General features: G+C 32.6%; 4 protein-coding genes across 4 annotated transcripts in view; 2 read left to right on the forward strand and 2 right to left on the reverse strand.

The window, feature by feature from the left end:
* Window positions 1-4,070: 4,070 nt before the first annotated feature.
* Window positions 4,071-6,946, forward strand: LOC105649105 (elongation factor P (EF-P) family protein). The gene is made up of 7 exons (XM_012235659.4): window positions 4,071-4,419; window positions 4,513-4,590; window positions 4,773-4,879; window positions 5,318-5,395; window positions 5,709-5,810; window positions 6,088-6,169; window positions 6,535-6,946. The coding sequence occupies exons 1-7, from the start codon at window positions 4,266-4,268 to the stop codon at window positions 6,651-6,653; spliced, it is 720 nt and encodes a 239-aa protein (XP_012091049.1). The 5' UTR covers window positions 4,071-4,265; the 3' UTR covers window positions 6,654-6,946.
* On the reverse strand, window positions 6,855-8,712 carry LOC105649106 (uncharacterized). Its single transcript, XM_037640019.2, has 2 exons — window positions 7,943-8,712; window positions 6,855-7,837 (listed from the first exon to the last, which is right to left on the reverse strand). Exons 1-2 carry the CDS (start codon window positions 8,574-8,576, stop codon window positions 6,987-6,989), a joined length of 1,485 nt encoding a protein of 494 aa, XP_037495947.1. The 5' UTR covers window positions 8,577-8,712; the 3' UTR covers window positions 6,855-6,986.
* Window positions 8,713-13,114: 4,402 nt separating this feature from the next.
* Window positions 13,115-19,157, forward strand: LOC105649104 (uncharacterized). The gene is made up of 4 exons (XM_012235657.4): window positions 13,115-13,585; window positions 13,692-14,007; window positions 17,743-17,864; window positions 18,478-19,157. The coding sequence occupies exons 1-4, from the start codon at window positions 13,454-13,456 to the stop codon at window positions 18,916-18,918; spliced, it is 1,011 nt and encodes a 336-aa protein (XP_012091047.1). The 5' UTR covers window positions 13,115-13,453; the 3' UTR covers window positions 18,919-19,157.
* Window positions 19,158-22,321: 3,164 nt separating this feature from the next.
* LOC105649103 (Leucine-rich receptor-like protein kinase family protein) overlaps window positions 22,322-24,515 on the reverse strand; it is a 7,545-nt gene continuing 5,351 nt past the window's right edge. The window contains exon 2 of the mRNA XM_020685244.3: window positions 22,322-24,050. Coding sequence (XP_020540903.1) covers window positions 22,607-24,050 — 1,444 coding nt within the window. The 3' untranslated portion in view covers window positions 22,322-22,606. The remainder of the gene's footprint in view (window positions 24,051-24,515) is intronic.

Genomic DNA, 24,515 nt, shown 5'->3' on the forward strand with positions numbered 1-24,515 from the left:
CAGTTTATTACGATGTTATACCAGCACGTCTGTCCAGTGAGTCCCACGCCTACGCCGTCCAAGTGTCCAACAGAATTTTTGTCAACTGTGGATGATCATTATTCAGCTGTTGATTTCTTTATTTTAGTAATTTTTAAAAATGTAGTATATCTTTTAAGTGCAATTAATGACGTCATATTATTAGGTGATGATGTTAGGTGACCTGGGAGTGCTCAACGTACCTACCACGCTGAAAGAGAAACGCTAACTCACGCGCCTGAAGACATGACCAGTCACGTCTGACAACTGACCTGGAACGTGATTGCACGCGTGTTGAATGCGCCTGGTATTACTTATTAAATTAATCCCTCGTGGCGGAACAGTTGGCCTTTGGATTAAAACAAGGGGTATTTTGAGTTGTGTGTACTAGAAGAATGTTCTGTTCAAATCAAGTATGTAAAACGATGAGTCGTCATCATACTACGCGCAAGTTGGCTGAAATGACACTCTGAATCCTTCGTTTAGTAAATTAGTGAAACTTTCCTGTAGAAATGATTTAACTTTGAAATTTTTCATTTTTCATACAAATAAGCCCTATCAAATCATATATAATTAATTAAAAATTATATCTTTTTAAACTATAATTTTACTATTTCTGTTATAATGGTAATAATCATCAACAATAATAATTCCCTCAACTCACGAGTTGTTCATATTACTAGCTATGCTTGGTCATTAGATTGATTTACACTAACTTATCACAGCAAAAAATCTTTCAGTAAAAGCTTTTATCAAATGGATAATAATAGCTCTGATGCTTGAATTTTCACATTTTTTCTATTTGAGCGTTTGCCGAAAAATATTTTTAATTGAGTACTCAAACATTTAAAAATAACCCATCAAATGTCTATTACTAGTTTTACTCACCGGGATACTGACTTTGTGAGCCCTATATTTGTTTATGTGGCAATCAATGTATATGAAAAAAGACATGTCAGCCGAGACCTATGTAGATAGATATATGAAATCCTAAATTTGACCTTATCTTCTCCATCTCTCATCCAAACTTCTTCAACCTTTGCACGACGAACAGTCAGTAAGCCTATTAATAATTTAACCAAAATATCCAAAAAAATTTTCTGCTAGTAAGCAACCTGCAATAGCCTTTGCTTCTTGAATCGTATCTTGCAATCCGTCGTTATGAAAGTTACTCTCTCCAGACGTCATCCTAAAACTATCCTAAATGCAATACTCACAGTAAGAGCATGTGATTTTTCACTAAGATTAGCAGGAGCTTCCGCTAATGATAACTAGGAATAATCATTTTGGACCAATTTTTTGCAATACGATTTTCATCAATTTAAAGCTGAGTTAATTTATGTTTTTCCAAAATAAGTTTTGGACTCATGAAAACCATAATGCAGAAAGCCATGTCAATTAGCTTAATCCAAAAATAGTTATTAGCAATAGTAACATCAAATAGGCTTCCTTAATATGATTTTGGGGTTAAAGGAAACATAAAAGTTTTTAAATTTTTTTTGCTGCATATATATAATTTAGATGAGATGAATGATTTTTTCTTTTTTTTCTTTCTTTTTTTTTTTTTTAATACAGGTATAACGGATACAATTGCATAGAGGCGATAACCATAAACATGGACGGCAAAGATTGAAAAAAGTTTGGAGGTGAGAGATGGAGAAGATAAGGTCAATTTTGGGATTTCGTATATCAATCCATATAGATCCCAGATGACATGTCTTTTTAATACACATTGACTGCCACATAAGCAAATATAGAGTCCATATCTGCAAAGTCATCATTCCGGGGTGAGCGCAATAGGCACTTAATTGGTTATTTTAAAATGTTTAAGCATTCAATTAAAAATGTTTTCCTCTCACACACTTAAATAGAAAAAATATAATTATTATACTTTCCGAATTCTAAACCAATTAGCCATATAATATAAAAGTTTAAAAATAAAGAATAATACACTTATAAAATAAAGATAGAACACAATTTTTAATCAAAATTGCGATGATTTTGATAAAATATTTAATTTGTATATCTCAAACATGTGGTCCATGTATGTATTTTTTTTTTATTAAAAATATTGTTAATAATCATCTTTTTATTTTCCCATTACATAATAATTTATTAGTTAAGAAATAAACAATATATCTAAACTAAGCATACAACAATAATAGAAGTTTTCCAACTATATTTTATAATTCTCCCATTCATCAAACCAACCCATGTTTATTTGTTGTTAAAGGATTGAATTAAAAATGTATGTGCCAAATAGTTGAACACTTTTGGAATTTAAATATGTAATTAGTCACATTTGAAAATTGTCCTTGATTCTCACAAAGTTTATTTACATTAATCATTCCTAATTTAAGAATGATTTGAGATATTATACCAAAGTTTTTATATTGTCATAGGATCCAAACTATGATGACTTTGAACTTTAATAATTTTTCAAAAATATTTTGGTGGGTTTACTTACTGGAAACATTTTTCTGTTTTTTATCTTCTGTTTTTTTAAGAAAACAGTCTTTTTAAAAAATGAAAAATACGTTCACTTGATAACAATAAAAATTTATATTTTAATTTAACTTCACAAACATTATTTATAACTTTTATAATATAAAATAAATTTAGAAATTTTTTATGTAAAAGTTTTTGAATTTTTATTATTGATTATTTTATACTAATAATATCATTTTGTAATTTTTTTAAAAATAAATAATATAATGTATTTGTAATAATAAAATTAATTATTTATTAAAGCATAATATAAATTTTTATTTTATTTAAATATTTTTTTAAATTAAAATATTTTATAGAAAAAAATTATTTACATATATTATAATTTTAATTATGAAAATATCATTTTTTTAAAGTGGAAAACAATTGAAATACATATTTTTTTGTTATAAAGAAAAACTCTGAAAAATAACTTTAAATTGTTTATAAATTAAATGAAAATATATGTCTATTTTTTAATTTATTTAATGCAAAACATTAATTTGTATTTTATTATATATATAACACTATATTTATAAAACATATCTTTAATTATATTATATTACGTTTTATTATGAAGATCGAGAAAATTGGTCGACATTTTACAACTTGCAGGTTTTCCTTCATGTACAGACCAACACATATTGTGGTTAAGACTTGGTCAACAAATATATATTATATATTAGGTGCTTGGTTTGGTTGATACCTATCCTCTCCCAACTCCAATTGCTTCAAATTTGGCAAACTAATTAGGGCCATTGATATAGTTTTCAAAAGAAAAATTATGGCCATTGATATTAAAAGAAGGGAGTGCCATCTTGTCGCGCATATACCAATGCTTTGCTTGCATAACCTTTTTTTCTTCTAGTAGCTTGCTAATCATTGGTTTCATTTTTGTTGTTCTTTCTAGGCAAAGCTTCTTTCTTTTTTTATTCCATCTTTTGGTTCTCTAGTGATTATTAGATAACTGCTATTTCGGGTTTTTTTAAAAAAAAAAAAATTGAAAAGCTAAAGTTCAGATTTCTTAAACACCATAAAATATAAATTTACTCAAAATGCAAGTTATTTTATTTGTATCTGATTTTTTTTTAAATTATCTATACTCATTTTAAATTTGTTTAAATATTTCTTAAGCTGGTATCTTTTTCAAATTTTTAAATTTATTTGTAAAGTCATAAATTTCAAATTTTTACGTCAATATTTTCATAATAATACTTAAATGTGTATATGTGAATAATATTTATAGATACCCACTATCAAATACATTTAATATATATAAGAATTTATTACAAGTATAATTGCTTATATCTACTCCAGGTTGCAATAAATGAATCAAAGGAAATAAAAAATAATTTGCATTTAATTTACAGAGTAAATCAATAAAAATATAAATTTTTATAAAAATTTTATACTTTATCCTTTTTTTTAGATATAATAAAAATATAATTATTTATTTTTATTAATTTAATTCGTAGGTGGAGCGGTTAGCGAATTCTGCGAGAAATAGCCGCTCCCCTTGCCTCCCAAACATATTAAGAATGGAATGGGCCTCAGATGTTAATCATATATTCCTTGCTTCCAAACACATAAAAATTCCTGCCGCCCATTCTGATCAGCAAAGCAAAGCCCAATCCAGAACTTCCCTTATCTAAGCAGATTTCTCAAGTCTTCTCACTCCACATTTTGGGGAGGGAATTAAAAATTCCCCAGCTTTACACAGCTCAATTCGCTTCTTCAATTAACTTGCTTACAGAACAACCATGGCGGGAACTGCAACCTTTACCGTCTCTTCATCACTCTCACTACCTTCTTCTTCATCATCATCAGCAATGTCATCGCTCTCACTCTCATTGAAACCGTCCCATCTTTCAATGCGGATTTTCCCCAAAACACCTTCGCGTCCCATTTTTCCCAGTACGCCTTTCAGTATTCTCCATCGTCTCTACGTTTCATTATTATTACTATTCAGCATTTTTGTTAAAATGCCAATTGAGTTTGTTCTTGTAGGGATTTACGCCTTGTCTAGCAACGATATCAAAGTGGGTACCAACATTGAAGTGGATGGTGCTCCTTGGCGTGTTTTAGGTATTTTCAGCTTTTTATCTTCGTTCCTTCATCTTTGGCTAATTGTATTCATAGAAATTTTTAGTTTTCAATTTCTCTTAACTATAGTATGTAGGTATAGTGATTTTGTGCTAAGGGGGATCTTTGAAATTGTATTACATCTTATTTCTTTGTTGGGTTTGTTGCTTATTGGCCTTGGGTAGAGTTTCTTCATGTGAAGCCTGGAAAGGGGGCAGCATTTGTCCGGACCAAAATGCGGAATTACATAACAGGAAACACTGTTGAGAAAACTTTTCGAGCTGGAAGTGCGGTAATTTCTTTCGAACTGAAACTGGATCTACTAATATGCATATGCTAATTTGCTATTAAGTTTATGTGGGAATTCCCTATATTTTAAACTTGATTTATCAAATTCTTTTCCAGAATTAATTCAAATTGGTGTAGAATATAGATGAATTGAATGCTATGTTAATAGCCCTATCTTCATCTTGCTCATTCTATAGTTTACTTCTAGTGTTCTAGCTGAATGCGCAGGCTTACAGTTATTATAAACTGACGTTTTGAAAATTTGCCACATATTTGAATCATGCCACTATAGACAGTATAATTGTTCAGTCTCAACCTGTGGCATCCGCATGTTTCATTTCCTTATTATATATTTGGTCGATAGGGTCAAGGATAATTCTAATATATGAGGCTCTTTTCTCAGGTTTTGCTCATATGTTTTTGTGTGCTACTGTTTCACCAGATTGAAGATGCAGATGTGTTCAAAGAGACAAAGCAGTTCACATACAAAGATGGTGCTCAATTTGTCTTCATGGACCTGGTATGCTCTCCATCTATATAATGTAATTTGTTTTGTGATGGAGATTTTACAATCTTGTATACCTGTCATCCTGCTCAAGGATTTTGCAATTCTAATTGGTTATGCATGAATACTCTATATTGCACTTTATAACCATCATTTTTCTATAATGGCAATGAAAAACTTAATAGTAAATTTCAGATCAAAATCCATTTTTTCAATTAGTTCCTATTCACATTGCACTAAACCATTTATTTTATTTTTATTGAAAAAAAAAAAAAGACGTACCATATTTTTTCCTAATCTCAAATTCTTTGTATTTGACCTTTTACAGAACACCTTTGAAGAATTTCGTCTCAACGAGTCAGATGTTGGAGATAAGACGAAGTGGCTGAAAGAGGGAATGGACTGCAATTTGCTCTTTTGGAAGGGAAAAGTATTTCTCAGTTGCTTTCAACTTATTCTCACCTGTAAACTGTAATTGTCATACATTTATATGGAATGGCATTATCACTTCTAAGAACTTTCAAGAGGGGTTTTTAGGAGACTTCTGAAGTTTGTGCTAAGAAAGATAATTGTTACTTTTCTACTGTATTCATAGTTGTTTTCATGTAATTGCATGTTGGTAAATGGTTGGTAATGGCATTCATTTGCCAAAATGAGTATTACTTTGGTGCTAATGCCTAGCAATGTGTTTGTTCATATGTTTGCAGGTTATAGATTTTGAACTTCCAATCACAGTAAAGCTGACTGTAGTTGATGCTGATCCTGGTCTCAAAGGGGACACTGCTCAAGGTAATGTCATCTGGCTTTATTTAAGAAGAATCAAGGGACAAGGCATTCACTTTTTTGAAAAAGCTTATTGATTAACTGGTTATTGAGTAATAAAAGTCAACAGGCCTGTAATTGTGTTGAAGTTTCCTTGAATGTGATATAATGCATTAACAGGATTATAGCAGATTAGAAAATAAATCAGCGTTGTCATTAGTATTATTAACTAGGGTTCCTAATGTGCACAATTTCCATGGTAATGGAAAACCTGCTCATATACCAAAAGCTATTACAAAGTTGCTTTAATCTTTTATTTTATTTACTAATCACAGCATGTTTCCTTTCCTCTTTTCCCTTGGCCTTACTACGGGAGAAATAAATTGTTGCAGGTGGAACAAAACCAGTTACTCTAGACACAGGTGCTGTGGTTAATGTGCCCCTGTTCATTAACATCGGTGAAGAAATCTTGATAGACACAAGAACAGGTCAATACATGAGCCGGGCATAAGTTATAGTCCAGAATTACTTTGTCAATCACATTTTGATAGTAGAAGAGTTGTAAAGCAGAGTTTCCCCGTTTTAAGTAAGAAAATTCAATTGAGCTTGTATTTGTCGGAAAATTTTCTTTAGTGTACTTTAGGGTATCTTATGGTAGAAATAGATGATATTTTGCCTTCCAGGCAAAGTGAGAAGGAATTCTAGATCAAAATTACAAAGTTGCTTTACAGCAATTATGGTTCTTGATTGTTTCATAAAGTTAACAGCAAGTAATACAATTATTGGTCCCATTTCTGGATGAAAGGTAACCTCAAAAAATTATCCAGCAACTGTATTAACATAACTAATTGTTGATGAGTAATTTCTCATGTAGCGGCATTTGGTTAGGAACTACACCTCGAACCAACGCCGAACCATAGACATTACTAGCCCCCAAAAACCTTCTTTGTCGATTCAATTCCTGAATCATAAGATCATAAGATGTTGTATTTGGGATTTTATGAGTTTCATACATTAGAACGAGGACCAAAATTGCCTTCTCAACCCTTCCTTTTGTGCAAAATGCTCGAATTACACTGTTTATGGTGGTTAAACTTGGAATATACCCAAATTTAATCATCTTTTGCAAACTGACTAAAGCATCATCAACCTTCTTCCCCATAGAAAAAGCCTGGATTACTAGATTGTATGTGCTATGGTCCATAACAAATGCTCTTTTTGTCATTTTATCGAACACTTGATAGGCATCTTCCAATAGGTCATTTTCTTTCAAGAATTTCCTACACAAACCTCTCAGAAGATTGTTCATTAACCTCTCATCCACTTCAAAACCATTCCTCACCATTTCCTTATAAATTCTAAGAGCTGTTCTGATTTTTCTCCACATCAACAAACCATGTAGCAGAGTGCTATAGCTAATATAATCAGGCCTACAATTTATCTGTTTCATTTTCTTTAACACACCAATTCCTTCAAGTGGTCTCCCTTCTCTGCTAAACCCATCAAACAGAGTATTAAAAGTGACAATATTTGGTTTCAAGCCTATCTCCATAGCTTCATTAAGCAACTCCATCGCCTCATCTGTTCTACCAACTTTACAAAAACCATCCATCAAAGCGGTGTATGTATAAACATCAGCGTCAATTGACGATTTCTTGATATCTTCCATTAGTTCAAAAGCTTCCTCTACTCTCCCTACAAAACACAATCCTTTCAACAAGCAATTATATGTTTGAATACTTGGCCTACACCCAATTCTGCCCATGACTTCAAAGACTTCAAAAGCTTTTTGTAACTTACCCTTTTTGCAAAATGAATTGATCAATGTGGTAAAAGTAGCCAAATTGGGATGTAACCCGTTTTCCACCATGTGGTCTAAAACCCTTCTAGCCTCATCAACATTTTCTATTTTGCAGTAGGACCTGATAAGTATACAATATGTCCAACAGTCTGGTGCTAAACCATAAGATGATATGCTAGAATAAAATTTGAAAGCAAGCTCGTGCTCACTGGCTATGACTAGAGCCATAAGAAGATCATTAAACACTGCTGTGCTACAAATTTTGCCATTTTTGGTAAAAATGTCAAGGATAGTTGTTTTATCTTTACTGGGTAATGCTTTAATTGCAGCTACGAAATTCTCCACCTGCAATCTCCTAGTTTTCTCAATGGTTTCTGGGTTCTTTTGTTGGATGGGTAGAAGCCCGTTATTGTGTTTCACAACCAAGGTGATTCCTTTCTTGTCAATTAAATGGGATAATCGTTTTGGGTATGCCATGGCATTTTTGTCAGCAATTCCTGCAGTGAATAATGATAATTTTGGAAGGAAAATGAGATTGGTTGCTGGGCGTTCTCTATAGTTCAAATTAAAGGTATTGCCAAGGAAAAGAGGTTGAAGAAGATGGTGTTGTGCTATAGCGTATGGTGAAGGCATTTGCAGAGAGGGAAAGAGAATGGTCCAGTGGTTTTCTCCGATTCCTATTGTTATTTACATTCCGTCAAGCAAACTAATAAGATAAAAAGAAGCACCGAAAGGGCCACGGGCAATTTTCCTAAACGGTGCAAACTTGAAAAATAATTGCAAAAAGGATACTTTTGCAAGTGAGTCTCAAACTATTATATAGGAAATTAGGAATGTAGGTAGGTCGACTTACTCCATTCCAATCCAGATTAGAGATTTAGATTTTAGACATCCGAATTCGCTTAAAAATTCAATTTCATTAGTCGAAGCCATCTCAAAATTTGTTGCAATTACCCATCTAATATAGGAATTCGTTTAAATATTCATTTAACACTAACAAAATTATTACCTTTCAAAAAAAAAAAAAAACACTAAACAAAATTTTTTATTTTTTGAAGATAAAAGAATAAGTAAAAATCTTAGAATTCTATTTTGACTGGATAGAAAAATATATTATCTGTGTTAAGTATAATTACGGTACTAATCATAATTAAGAGGTATATCTATATTTTTTATGAAAAATAATTATTTTTAATATTTTAAAATATTAATTAAATAAGTAATGGATAGCAGGTAGTCGAACTTGGCTCAAAGCCTACATGGGTACTAGAATTTTGACAGATAAAAAATTGACCATATCATAAAATTTATAAATTGTGACATGGTCTCAATTCCATTGTTATCATAATAGAATTTAAACATATAATTATATTCTTCTCAAAGAAAAATACAAAGATGCCCTTTAAATTCACGGATTCTATTTCAATCAAATTATAGAAATTCATGAATTTTATATTTCACAAATTTTATGAATTCCATAAATTTTACACGTACTCGATTCTCATCATCACTTTTATCCAATAGCGAGTATTTTCCATTAAATATTTAGTCTATTAGTATAATATTAACTAAAATACTAATGATGATTAGTGAAATATTTAGGCAAATAAAGCAGAATGTTGAACAGTGCCCTCTGCCCTGTCCCATTGGATTCTCATTTCTTCACCCAATCTTCCAACTTTATCAGACATACTCTTTGCACATGCCATAGTCACAGACTCATAGTCAAGCCTTCAAAGTGCACTTGCTTACTACTTTTCAAAAGCAAATCGAACAACCACTGTATACTGTATACAGAAGAATCATCATAATGCAGATTATAAGAAAGAAGAATTAGAACCTTAATGATCTGCTAAGTGTCTTCCAAGTCTTAGGGTTTTTTGGATCCGCCACTCGTTGTGGTACTTCCGTTTCGTCTCCGTTGGACTTGGCCATGCCTTTTCTTCTACCAAACATCGGTTTGAATAACTTCTTTAACACTTTATTGAAACCTGATCCATGGCGACGCCGTCCTTGTCGCACCTCCGTCGTGACCAATGGCGGTGGAGCTCCACCATTGAGAGTTGGAGGAATATAACGAGGCCGACCGGTTCCAGGTTCTGAGAGACTCCGACCGAGAATGGCTTGGTTCAATTGGACCTCAAAAGAGAGTCGTTCGAACTGGTCCAATAGATTGCTCTGCTCATCTCCAAATCTTTTGAGAACCACCGAGATTTCGTCCATTAATTTCATGTTTTAATCTGAAGAGAACACTCTGCTTGTGTTTATAGCGTAGACAGAGAGACCTGAAATGGAAGTTTATGCGTTCTTTAATATATTTTCTTCCTTCTTTCCACTTTTAAACGTGGATTCAGCAAGCTGAGTGCTTTATAAGCCAAGCTGACGAACAGAACTAACTGACTTCTCCAATCAAAGTATCAGAATACTCCAAAAACGTCAGCGCATTTAGCTTTCTTTTATGTATTATATTATTAAATAAATTATGAAACAAGAAAGTATTATAAAAACAATTAACTTGAGAGAACTCGGTCTATGACCCTATTCATGAACTAAACTGACGAATAAGGCTATAAATGAGGTCTAAGCAAATTTAATCCTGTCACAACATTCTCTTTTAAAATTTGTATATAGATCTGCTCATACATTAAACCAAATTTAAGTATTTTATTAAAGTAATAATTATTTAAAAATTCTTCACGAATTGACTTAATTTATGAGTGAATTCATATCCAAATATAAACAAGTCTCGTTCGATAATTAATAATTCTCATACACTATATGTAAGTTAGCACATCAATAATTCTTATCCTTTATAGTAGTAATTTTTATAAAAAAATTATAAATATATGTTTATATATATTTGTAATTTATTATAAACTTATAAATTATAAGTACATGTGGCTGTACATTGTCTATAGCAAAATTTTTAATTTTATTCATTACAAGATAAATAATAATCATTTTATCACCGATCTTTGAAAATTCTTTGCCCCTTGACACAAGTCATATTAATGAAGCAAAAATAAATAAATAAATAAATAAATAAAAATAAAAAATCGTTATCTTTGATTAGCCAAATCTTTCCAAATTCTTCAATTGACTTTTATTTAAGATACAATTTCATTGATCTAAAAACCAGAAATGATGGATGCCTCACCTCCATTTTATTCTTGGTTCAATAAAATTTCATTTTTCTTAAACTTCTTTAAAGTCTTGAATTTTAAATATATAATTTTAAATTTGTTCAAACACATGAATATCGATTATACTAAAATAATCACCAAACAAAATATAATTTTCATGGAATTACCAATTCTTATGCCGTATCAATATAGTTGGAGATTATGGGAAGAAATTTAAGAAAATTTTTTAATTTGGTATTTTTTTTTTTTTTCATTTTTATATTGAGATCTTTTAGTATGATTAAAAAGCTCATTTTATTTAAAAAAAAAAAAAGAGTTGATAATACTGATATTTTAATTCTCATTTATTAATTGGTTTTAAGCAATGCGGGTAGAGAACAAGTTACAGTGTTGCACTTTATTCCCTTTGTATGAGATTGAGAGAACATTTTATTCCTCAGCTAGTTAGCATTTATCTTTTTCTTTAACATTCTTGTTTCACACAAAAGTACGTTGATACTCAAGAAACTTCCTTTTCACAAGTGGGATTGACAAGACAAATGGAGAGTAACTGGCCTTCTTCTCTAACTCTTTTTGGCATTGGTTCCCCTCTTATTAGCAAACCTAGGCCTAAGATGGCCCACTTTCTATTTGTAATATAGCTTCACAATCCACAATCCACGTTTTATCCAATTGATATGATTGCGCTGGATAATAAGTTTTTAAATAGTTTTTATCGTTTCTATTGGTAAAAAATACTAAACATTATTCTCTCTATTTTAAAAAAATAATGCACATTTTTTTTTAGTTAGTCTTAAAATATAGTCTATTTTTCTTGTATTATAGTTAATCTTTAAATTGTTTATTATACCCTTATTAAATTTTATTTTATTTTCAATAACTCTTACTTATTGTTCTAATATAATAATTACTCATATGTTATTTAAGATGGATATAATAGGAAAATTATATGAATAAAATTATTCTTCATCCATATAATTGTTACCATCTTAATCTGTGTAAAAATAGAAAATTGATTATCTTTTTGGGACGGAGGAAGTATTTTTTATAGTTTAATAACATAGGGTTTGAACTAACTTTTAGAAGTCAAAGGTAGTGTTTTATAAAAACTTAAACCACGTAACTTTTTAACTTTTAGCATTTTATGAAAAGTTATTCAAATAGGTAACAAATTAAACGCTAATAAAACAATTAACAACTATCAAAACAGCTAATTTAGTCCAACATATCCTAAGTATTCGTTATAATCTTTCTTCAATACATTGAGGGATTCAAATCCAAGAGATTGACTAACTACCTTAAGCCATATAATCCTCATTATAATTTTTTTTTTTTAACCATTCATTAACCATATCTTATTGGCTTGATTAATTCAGATTCGCGTCGGATAGACCTATAAATAGAGCAAAACTCTTTCTCCGGAGTTTTTTAAAATGACTCCATATCCAGATCCAAATTCGATACTTCTAATTAGAGAAAATGAATCCTTATATTCCTATCTCACTTTTCGAGGATAATCAACATTATAATTTGATCCATATAGGACACCTTGACAATAAAATAATTTTTTTCAATATATTAGACAGATGTAAGCCTGCGTTCTTTAGATAATCTAAAAAAAGAAAATCTCAGTACATGTAACAATCCTAACTTTTCCACAGCAAATTCTTAAATTTGGAATGTTTAAATTAAGTTATTTTAGCAATAACTTTGGATATTTTTTATAAGTTTTGAAATAAATTTATTTTATTTGTAAGGTTTAAATTTTTGTTTATGAAATTGTTTTTTGTTTTTTAAAAAATATTATTTAAAAGTTATTTGAGTTCATCAATTGCAAATCATAATCCATTAGAATTTAATTTACAGTTTCAAAACAAAAAAACCCATTGGATAATGCGAGTTTATAAATACAAAACAGGCCCAAAAGATGAAGGGATCTCTCTACCCAAAAGCCCTAAACTGACCCAGTGGCGGCCCAATTCGAATTGGTACCCACCTGCAGTTGGATCTACGTCCACCGATCGAAGTCTCTGTTACAGCAAGCAAACAGATTCTGGCAGAGTCGATCATCTTCACGTCCCAAACCTTACGGCTTGCCCGCAAATCGAATCCATTATCCATTTAAGTTCTAAATTATCTGCAAACAGAATCTTGCAAATTCCACTTTTTGTTTGCGTTATTACCAGAAAGCTCCCTTGATATTCATCCAATATTCTTTGCCTGCGTTAAGTCTAAGCTTTTTGGCTGAAATTATTCTAATTTCGTTTCAGTTTTCATTCCTGGAAATTCGCTAACGCTACTATTAATCTTTTGGCAATGGATAAGGGATTCTATTTTGGTATTTGATCTTATAAGCTCAGAGCTAGAATGGATAGAAATGGAATTGTGGCCGTTTTTGTGTTGGTTTTGATTGTTGCCGATGTTTCCAATGCTTCTTTGTTATCGGCGTTTCAGAGATTCGTAACCCTGGCTTCTACGGGTAGCTCTGATGCAAATCAAGTAAATCTCTCTATTTGTTGTGCTCTTTTTTTTTTCCAATTACTTTATCAGCGGAGACAATAATTTAATTGTATATGCTTGGTTTATTTGTTTGTTTGTTTATAAGGTTTCTCCGTCGCCAAGTCCAGATCCTTTACAAACTGGTACTAAGACGACGACATCAAATGAGACAAATTCGAAGGGTCCAAAGGTACCAGACAACTCTAACAATGTCAATAATACTTCAAAGGTTTCGCGTGATACTGGGATGGTGAATCCACCTCCTCAAAATGAAGGGGGTATTGGGAAGACCTATGAAACAATGAATAAGAACGAGGGTAAAATGGATTCACAGTCAGAAGGTGGTCTGAATTGTACTGGGCTGTCTCGAAGATGCAAGGATCGGAATTCGTTGGTTGCTTGCATACTTAATTATGAAGATGGTAATTGACATTAGATTTTTAATGTTTTGCAACTTGTTTGAGTTACAAGTTAGTAGCTTCTTCAAGTGAATTTGCTCTTCTTTAAGTATTAATATGAAGAAATGTTTTTGCTTGCATAGGGACTATATTTGGCTTGAAAACTAATCTAAAGAGTACATTAAGTTGCCAGTAGTTGTAGTTTGTGATATCAAACCAATCAAAACCGTGTAGTGGGAATATTTGACTGAATTTTATAGGCCACTTGTCTTGGGTGCTAGTGGCATTGCTTCACTGTTTCATAGGACGAGACCAACTGACTTTGCTGTCCAAGTGTCATGGTGTTAACCCTGCGTGAAGCAGGCGCAGATTATAGTCCAGAAATTTTATGGTGGGGAAAAGTGATAAGAAAACATGAATTGGTGGAATATAGGATTGAAGGGCGCAGAGGGGTGGGGGTGGGGAGGGCTCATTTTTATATTCCTTTTTCATGAGTAAAGGAATGAAAGTTCGTTGAGGTATATTATTAGATCAAGCTCCCTGGTTAACTTGGTTAGGAAACTGGCATCTCTCTGGTGAAAAGAGTTAGATATCTCCTTTGATTTACTAGTTTTATCTACAATGTGGGGTCAAAGAAAACCATAGCGTGTCTCTCTCTTGGTCCTGAGATTAGTAAATGCTCAGGATGATGTGATAACTAATAAAGAACCTGTGTTTGATCACGATGGATGATGACACCAAGTTATGATGGATATTTTTTATGTCTGATCCATCAATATATAGGTGGAATTCATACACATTATATGTACCTCTGTCTTATTATGTAAGGAATATAGGAGCTTAAACACTTACTAACTCAAAAAATGATTCCATGGAAGCAGTTTTGATTGAAGTATTTGCTGTGGTCATGTGAACGTTAATACTTAAGACAATTTGCTTTGAGTATATTCCAGTCTACAAGTTTGATGTAGGATTGCTATAATAAAATAATACCATATTCCTTCAGAGACTCTCATTTCTATATTTTTAAAGCAAAGTCATCTCTACTTCCAATGTTATGTTTACAGGAAGCCCATTGTAAAATAAAATCTCTTCTAATTAAATGCTTGATCTCATGATATCTTAGCTAGATTTCAATATGTCATCAATGAAACTTCATCATACTGACCTTTTGTCTTTATAACCACAGTATAGGTTAGTTAGGTCTTTTTTGCTTTCTCTCTCTTCAAATTAAGACCGAAAAAAGTACTTTCTTCTTCTTATGTAGTTATTTAGAAGGTTTATATACCAAATTCTCCGAACAGAAGTGTTATGTCTATTAGTTTGTAAGCATAGTTGTCAAATTGAGAATCGGAATTCTTATTTTTAAAATCGAGAATCAAATCAAATCATAAGGTTCAATATAATTTTTCAAAGCTGATTAAAAATCATACTTATACATTTAGGGATATATTTCCCATTTATTTTATCAAAAGATACCCATAAATTTAATTGCACAAATAATGTATTTCTATAAATTTCAATTCCAAATCATTTACTAAGCGCAAAATGAAAAAGAACCTAATGACTTGTGTAGTTGCCAAGTTTAAAATATAAAACATGAAGCCTTTAAATTTCCTATCTAAATCCATATTTATTCATTATTATTTCCAAATACAAGTCATCTTCATCTTCAATATAATTATATCCTCTTGCTCTTCTTCTTCTTCTACATTGACTTTTCCAACTATTTTGTTAGGTATGAGAATTGACTTGAACCGTAAGATTTGAATCGCTTGAATCATAAGATTCATGATCAACTCTGATTCACCCATAAGATTCAAATAATTTAGTACGAAAATTGAATTGAATCATAAGGTTTAAATCACGAATTGTAAGATTCTGATAACACTGATTGTAAGTCAAACCTTCATGGGATGACTCACGTCTCGCAAGGCCATATGATGACTACTGTCCTTGCAATAAGGAATGAGTAAATTTGTGGGAATATAGGAGTAGCGCTCATTGAAGATGAGAGAAGCAATTGGGGTGTTTTAAGTAAATGTATTATAAGCAATAAATGGACTGGTACATAAGCTGGTGGCATGCGCATCAAAGTTGCAAGAAATAAAACAATGGTTGACCAAGAATAATCTAGAATTGTATGTGGTGAAGTAGTAAACCATAGTTTGTGGTTTTCAAAGATGTAGCCCAACACTAAATGAAGCAGAGAAATATATATCCCCAATGTCAACTACATTAATTATGGTTTTCCCATGTTGCAAGGAAATCTGAGTTCCTGTAGTTCTCTTTATAACTATAGTTCTAGACATGTCCACCTGAGTGGTAGAGAACTACGAAGTACCAATGGACTTTAAGGAATACTGGAATAATAACCAAGCATTAGCTTAGTCTTCCTCAATAGTTGCTAGGATTGTTGTTAGGTGTTCCAATCTAAAGACTAGATTGCAGCACTAGGCCTCCCTCAACTCCAGAAGAATCAAGGTATTGGACCTACAAAGGAGAGTACTATTTTAGCATTCTTTAGAGCTGTCTTAGCAATCCCTTATATCTTACTGCCCATTGGCTTGCTCCTTGGCTGATCTCCAATTCCTTAGATAAAGAGAAAAGTATTTAGTTAGGATTTTTTGACACCCTTATTGGCTGGTTACGCATGACAGTTTTATATATAAAATTGCTTTTCCATTTTCATTATTCAAATTTTTTATTTCATGAATTTTGAAATGTTTTAATGTCCTGAATCTATTTTTGTAATGGGACTCTGGAAGACTGTTCTATGGAGATTGTGGGTCTAGAGCTCAATACTTTTGTTTTTTCTTTCTTCCCTCATGTATATTAAAGATATGAAATCGATAAACTTGATCTAAATTAATAATCCACATTTTAGCATATGCGAGATGTTGGCTTCTGTTGATTGACAGTGGCAACATAATGTCATTTCTACTTGTGAAGGGGTCTTGCTTAATTGCAACTCCATGTTAATTTGTTATGTCTTCTTGTCTCGAAGCTATTAGTGATTCATTCTTCTCTTATGTATTTCTACTTCCCAAACACAGAGCAGACTTCAACATGAAGATGAAATCCGTATGCATTGGTAGTGTCGTATGGTACATCTGTGTGGTCATTAGGACATTCCTGAATACAGAAGATTTGCTGTGTGATAATTTTAGATATATGTTGATGTCTGCTGGCTAGTCTTTAGATAAGTGGAGAGTATCTAATAAAATTGTTCATCTTTCTCTTTAATATATTCTTATATTATTAACAAAATAATGGTGTATTGAAGATTAGTATTGCGACCTATCCTTTATAAAGATATCGTCTGCTTTTAGTATTAGGTATATTATACTGGTGCTTATGTTATTGTATTTATGGCAATAGATGGCTAGAAGCTTAAATTGGCACTTTTGGTTGCAATTTTATGCTAAATTTACTCATCTGCCTTTTGGCTTTGCCAGCTTCTACATCGCAAGCAGGTAGGATATGTGAGCAGTGAAATTACTTCCATTTACAGCTGCCTTACATATGTTCTAATTGACTACGAAAATTATGTTGTCATTTCACAGGTATAGTTATTGAATAGAGATAGTTTTGTTATTAATAACCTAGTGCTGGATTATGCATTCAACAAATTATGTTCTGATCATTCTTGAGTTGATTGGATATATGCGACAATGTGATATTTCCTATAGGCTTACACATTTATTATATGTACCATTTTCAGATAATCAATTATCCCAATTTCCATATTCTTTATAGGGCACAACAAATTGGTGGTTCTAGTCCAGAATGAAGGAAAGAGTTTCTTAAAAGTGGATCTTTCTGCTCCAAATCCCATCGACAATGCTTTGATTGAAATACCCAAATACGAGACAAAAAAGGTATGGATAGTTTTCTGTTTTTCATTTTTATTTAATCCATGTGGAATTGTCATGAAATATAATATAAAGTGGTATAAGTTTTGGAAGACTGGCCAGTGGAATTAAGTAAACCAAAGAAAAGGAACTGAAATTAAGTTGTTTCCGATAACTTGCCTCCTGTCCGTATTGAGAGCATGATTCTGAAGTCAGCAGCCGCTCATGATATCACCGAATCTATGTATTAAGTAATAATACCTGGAAGATATGAGTTATAATAATTTGATTTGTGGGTTTTAGCACATTGATGGGCTGAGGGACTAAAAAAGGAGTGTTTTTTTTTTTTTTATAACTGTCAATTGACATGTGAGATGGAGATCCTGGCTTTATTTGGTCTGCTGCAATTTGATGAAAAGGCTGCTGATTAATAGTATTTTAACTGTTGCATCACTGAAATAACAAGGATTAGATATGTCTAGAGAAGGTCCCTGCATTTTTCCCCAATTTTGCTGAGTGGATGGAAAATGCATGGGATTTAAACTCACTTTTGGTGAGATTGTAGTAAAAGCTTGTCGCTGTTTGCAGTTCATGGGTTCCTGTTTTAGCATTATAGGCTGAGTTTCCTTTTTGTTTTCAGATCAGTTTATCTGCTGGTTACAGCAGTGAAGTGATATTAAAAGCTGGACATGGGGAATGTATTCTGCATACTGATCTTCCTGTATCTCGGGGAAACTTTTTCTTTCACCTCCCTTCTTATGAGAACATAATAACTCCTATTAATGGTGCCTACTTCTTAATTCTCACGGTGATACTTATTGGAGGATTATGGGCTTGGTGCTTATTTAGAAAGAGGAGTCGGCAGGATGGCATTCCTTATCAAGAACTAGAGATGAGTTTGCCAGAATCTGCTGTGGCAAACAATGAAGCAGAAGGTTGGGACCAGGGTTGGGATGATGACTGGGATGAGGAAAATGCAGTGAAGTCACCAGCAGCACGCCATTCAGGAAGTATATCGGCCAATGGCCTGACTTCTAGGTCTCTAAAGAAAGACGGATGGGAAAATGACTGGGATGATTAGGATTCTTCAATGAGAAAAGAGAGACTTCTCCTACCCAGCAGGAGAAACAAAAAGAAAAGAAGAAAAGTTGTGAAATTTAGGCGATGAAGTATTGGCTGTAAATCATTCTCACACTCGTCAGCATGACAGTTATAGTTTTCATGTAAAATTAAGAGTCTCAGAGAGGTTATTTCATTTCTGAAGCACAGGAGTGATGTATCTTTCTCTGCTTTTTGTGAAATACAAGTTGTTCTTGGCTAGATATTTTTCTTTTTAGGTTAATTCTTAACAGTCTTTTACAAATATTGCACCATATGATTTGGTTTTCTCATATTGCATAAAATGTGTGGCTACCACCTAACACATATATAACGGGACGAACGCTAAAGGGGATCAAGTTTTGTGGCTCTCTTGATTATTGTTAGATTGGGTTTAACAGCTAACTCAAGCAAGCAGTGGTGCCTGTCATTTCTAGCATCCACTCAAGGTACTTTGCTCCCATCATGGATGATTGGATATGGCTGCAAGTAAAGTCTGCGATCCCAACGAATTGGTTCACATCACGTCTATATGATAATTTCTTTTTTAAAGTTCCTGTTCGAGAACTTGTAGGTGCAGGTAAATCAATGGCTGCAATTGTGATGATGATGCATGATTATCTAGACCGAGTTCATGTGAATCTCTTTTATCTAAATAGATATCATATTATTTGTTAAATTAAATCATGTTACAATTTTGGATAAATAACATTTAATTTCTCTATTTGGTCATACTTACAACTTTACCCTTTTTATTTAATACATTCTTGAGATTTGATATTTCTATCCAATAAAATGTCATCTTAGAAGTTATTCACATTTTTTTTTTTTAATTCAAAGGGAAGCATAACAGGCCAAAAGATCATTGTCGCCACGAGTCAAGAGGTTCCAAATCTGATATCTCACACCCTACATATATACGAGGAGACAATACCTGACAGAAGTTTGCATTTAATATAGTGGCTTGTTAACATATAATAATGAAATACATTAAAATAATAATATTAGACTCCTAAATAAATTTAAATTAACAAACAAGATAGGATTCATAATCCTTATCTTAATATATCTGCTTTAGATTCAGTATAAATACTCCAAGTTTGCGCCATTCAGGGTTTATACATAATAGTCTACATCTGAAATTCTGAAAGCTTAACATGGCTATTTAATTGCAATAATGACATTCTTATACAGTGGATTAAATAATTTAATAAGTTTTATGGACTAATTAATGTATTATTAAATAAGAAATTTTAGGGACTAACTAGTGTATTTAGCAGATAAGAAAAATAACATTGTAATGGTAGTTAAATTTCCGGAACTAAATAATTATTTATCCTTAAAATTTTCATGAAAGGAAAGATTTCACTTTATGGGAGGGAGACTCGAGCTAGACAAACTTTTGCCTTGATGATTCTCGTTCGTGTGAATAAAAGCTTAGGCCTCAAGGGCCGATTTAAAAAATAACATTGTCCAAATGAAAGATGAAGGCATAATCTTTGTTCAAGTGGCCAATCAGCACGTGAGAATTTTAGATTTTTAATTTTTAAATGTGAAGAGTTAGAATTATATATATCGTTCTCTAAAAATGGTAAAAATCACTTCACTTACCTAAATTTATCATTGTTAAAAAGGCTTACCTGATATAACTTTTAATCAAAATGTAACAACTTATCTGAGAAAACAAAAGAAAAGAAAAGAAAAGAGAAAATAGAAATATCTCTCATTTTGAGAACTATTGAAATTATAAATAAAATAAGATTTTAGGAAATCACTCATTTTAATAAATAAGAGTCTTTAAAGTATTTTCATCAAATTTTCTAATGAAATAAAAACATAATTTTAATTTTGACTGAATTGAAAATGCTAATGAGAGTTTGTGTTAACAAGGGAATTGCAAATGAAGTTTTATCACACAGTTCCATAGAAATTTTGCATGGGATCAAAAGGAGCATTATCCCAATCCCTCACAAATTAAAATTCCACTATGAATGAAAATGGTGGGGTAAGAGGTCTCATTCTGTCACTTGATTAAGCAAAATATATACGTAGACAAAGGTAAAATGTGGTTACTTTATCTATTTTGTATGCGTAAAGCAACATTTGTATAGCTCTTTTTTCCAACTGATTACCCCTTAATTGATTATTTTTATTTTTGTCAAGGTAAAGCAAGTGAGCAACAAAACATAATTCCAAGTTAAGTTTTCATCCATCTTAAGGCTGCCTGTCAAGGCTTGACTCCATTCCAAACAAAAGGCAAATGCAAGTTGCTTGAATGATGGCTATCTAAGTCTAGACATAAAAATGGTCTGCTCAAAATTTTGCAACGTAAAAAAAATTTATTTTTAATTATCTAATTTTACTTAAAAATGGTTTAGAACCTTCCTTTTGTTTCAAAGTTTCGTTCTTGGTATTCAGGAAATGCAAATAGGAAAGTGGTATTGCACAACCATTATTATAGGAGAAGGTGTCAAGCTTTTCCCCTCATTAGGGCACAAGCAATAAGCAATTAAAATCATGAAAAGTTGCCACTTCAAAGACACAACATAATTGCCATGCACTAATATCTCCACTCAAAAAGTGCAAACATGGGTGCTTTTATAGGAGACCCATGTGACTTGCTTTGATGATGTCCAAACCCAATTTTTCTTTTTATGTTTTCCTTTTATATATATATAATGGGTTCCCTTTTTTGGGGTCCAACACCCATTTGATTAAGCCGAACTTAACATCAAAGATTTAATAATTAACTCTACTTGTGGATACATTTTGTTTATGATATTTTAAAGAAGAGATACCATGTGTGAAGTAACTTTGAAAGAGTGCTTTGGTAGCATAATTAAGTAGCATTTCTTTTTGTTGTATATACTATAATTAAGATGAGTTGGTAGATACAAGTGTGAGAATCACTCCTTTCAAAAAAAAAAAATCATAATTTCAATAAATAATTATATAAAAAAGAATAGTCCAGCTCCAATCCAAAAATCAAATTCCAATTTCAATAGTTATGCTTGTACATCTAACTTGTCACACCGTTTGAATACTCTAATATTGGTGAAGTTCTGATATTGACTTATTATATATTATATGATTCTCCTTTCATTTTCTTGTTTCACGTTCAGGACTCTGGTCCCCAAGCATCTAGGAAAAGGAAAATGCCAAGGGAAGGGCATTTTTTCTTTAACATCCATTCTTTTCAAAGCCCTGTTTGATTTCTTGTATTATTTTTATTTTATCTGTCAACTTATCCTTTTGATCATCAAGTTCAGTCTCCACGTGGCTTTTAGCCAAAACTTTCATTATATTTGAATAGAAACAATAAGATGTGTATCAGAATGAGTCCCACCAACAATATGAAACAGACATCGTAATAAGAACAAAAGATAGATTCAGTCAAGACAAGTATGATCTGCTTGCTCTATAAGAGAGCAATATCATTGATACCATATCTCAAGTGCTCCATATCCGACCGGTGAAAAAGAATCCGGTAACAAAAACTGTGATAGAAATAAGAGAATACAAGGGGGAAAAAGACACAAACAAAATTACAATAACAAATAAGTATTTGTAGGGGGAATATACTCTTTTCATCTTTTTGAACAAACAAACCGGATTCTTGTTCGCCGGAGAACACAGTTTTTTGTATGTTTCTTGAACTCTGTGGGTTCAACTCATTCCAACTCCTCTTGACCCTCTGCAGGACATTGGATTAGCTCTAAAATATTGACCACTTCCTCCATATCTGGCCTGTTTGATGGCACTTGAGATGCACATATTAAACCAAGTTTTATTACCGGAATTGCCTCTTCTGCAGGAAAATTTCCTCGAAGCTTTCCATCAATACATTCCTCCACCCTGCCATCCTCTAGAGCTCCCCTCACCATGTCGCACAGGACCACAACATCATCCTCCATATATTCCACTGGTCTCTTACCTGTCACCACCTCCAAAACTAAGATCCCAAACCCATAAACATCACATTTCTCAGTTATCTTCACAGTGCGACAAGCAAACTCAGGAGCCATGTAGCCTAATGCACTCTGGATTTTGCTGCTTAGGATGCAACGATCCAGCATTGGTAACAGTCTTGCCAAGCCAAAGTCTCCCACTTTTGGCTCACCAGAATCATCTATCAGAATGTTGGTTGATTTTAGATTATAGTGAATTACGTTCATATGATGCAAATGGGCCAAACCTTTCGCTATCCCTCGAATTATGTTGAATCTCTGTCTCCAGGACAAGCAGTTTGTGGTGGGTCCATCATGGAGGTGTTTATACAAACTTCCACTGGATATGTATTCATAAATAAGGAGTTGCAAAGATGGAGTCCAATAGTAACCTTCCAGTGCCACGAGATTATGGTGCCTAATCTTTCCAAGTCTTGTTACTTCCCTCTCAAATTCTTCCTGGGACTTGATTAAACTCGAAACTGTTAGCTTCTTTATGGCAACTGAACGACCATCTCGAAGTATTGTTCGGTAAACAATGCCAAATCCACCACGACCAAGTTCACAGTCCTTGTTGAGTAATGCATGGGCCCCAGCAACAAAATCAGCATCTCCAGAAAACATGACAAGCTTGCCATAGTTTGGGTCATTAGTGGGGGAACAACTGAAATCTTCTCCACCTGATAAAGTAAGTGCAACAGGAGTTTGTGCCATGGAAGATCGGACGTGGATGTTGAGAAGAGATACAGCTACCACACCAAAGGCAATAAAAGCAGCAGCACCAATAGCAACGAGAGCAGAGATGCTGAGTGCAATTTTCCGGTGATTGTGATTCAAAGAGGAGCCATTATTGGAGGAAGAAGAGTTAGGGTTTAGAACAATGGGCTTTGGATGGACAGAAGGGCAGGAGCGGTTGACAACAGAACCACATAGGGATGGATTACCAGCAACAGCTGACAGGGAAATGGTATTGAAGAAACCCCCAACTGGTAGCTCACCTTGCAGGTTGTTATGGGAAATATTGAAGGATACAAGGTTGGAAAGATTTGTCAGCTCCTTCGGTAAGCTTTGAGAGAGGTTGTTGAAAGATAAGTCTGCATATTGGAGGTTGGTTAGGTTTGCAATGGCTGCAGGGACTGGACCAGTGAGGTTGTTATGAGACAGAATTCTGAACAATTCAAGACAAAGAGAGAAAGAGAATTTATTAGAACTAGGATCCTTAATTTACAGTTTGAAATTACAATCACTAAAATATCATCTACAGACAAATGGGAAGAGAAGAATACGATAAAGCAAATGCAGCAATGCAAGAGCACCAGATTTATTGAATATCATATTCTTTCACTGTTCTTTATCAACTCTTCACCCATTTATCTAAGGTTCTAAATCACAAGAATCCAAATATATATATACACTTAAACTGCATCAAGTTTCTGAATTATGCTTTTTTAAGTTGAAGATTCATTCCAAATAGAATAACAAACAATAACAACTACATAAAAGGAACAAGCACCACAAGCACACAAAAAAAAGACTTTCTCAATGAATTCCTACCACCACAAAGACATCAGCTCATACATCTATTGGAGAATTGGGGAATATATGAACACTGAAAATCTAGAATGAGTTTTAG

This window comes from Jatropha curcas, chromosome 2 (assembly GCF_041381405.1).
Source record: "Jatropha curcas cultivar XTBG-Jc1 chromosome 2, XTBG_Jcur_1.0, whole genome shotgun sequence".
Lineage (NCBI taxonomy): Eukaryota > Viridiplantae > Streptophyta > Magnoliopsida > Malpighiales > Euphorbiaceae > Jatropha > Jatropha curcas.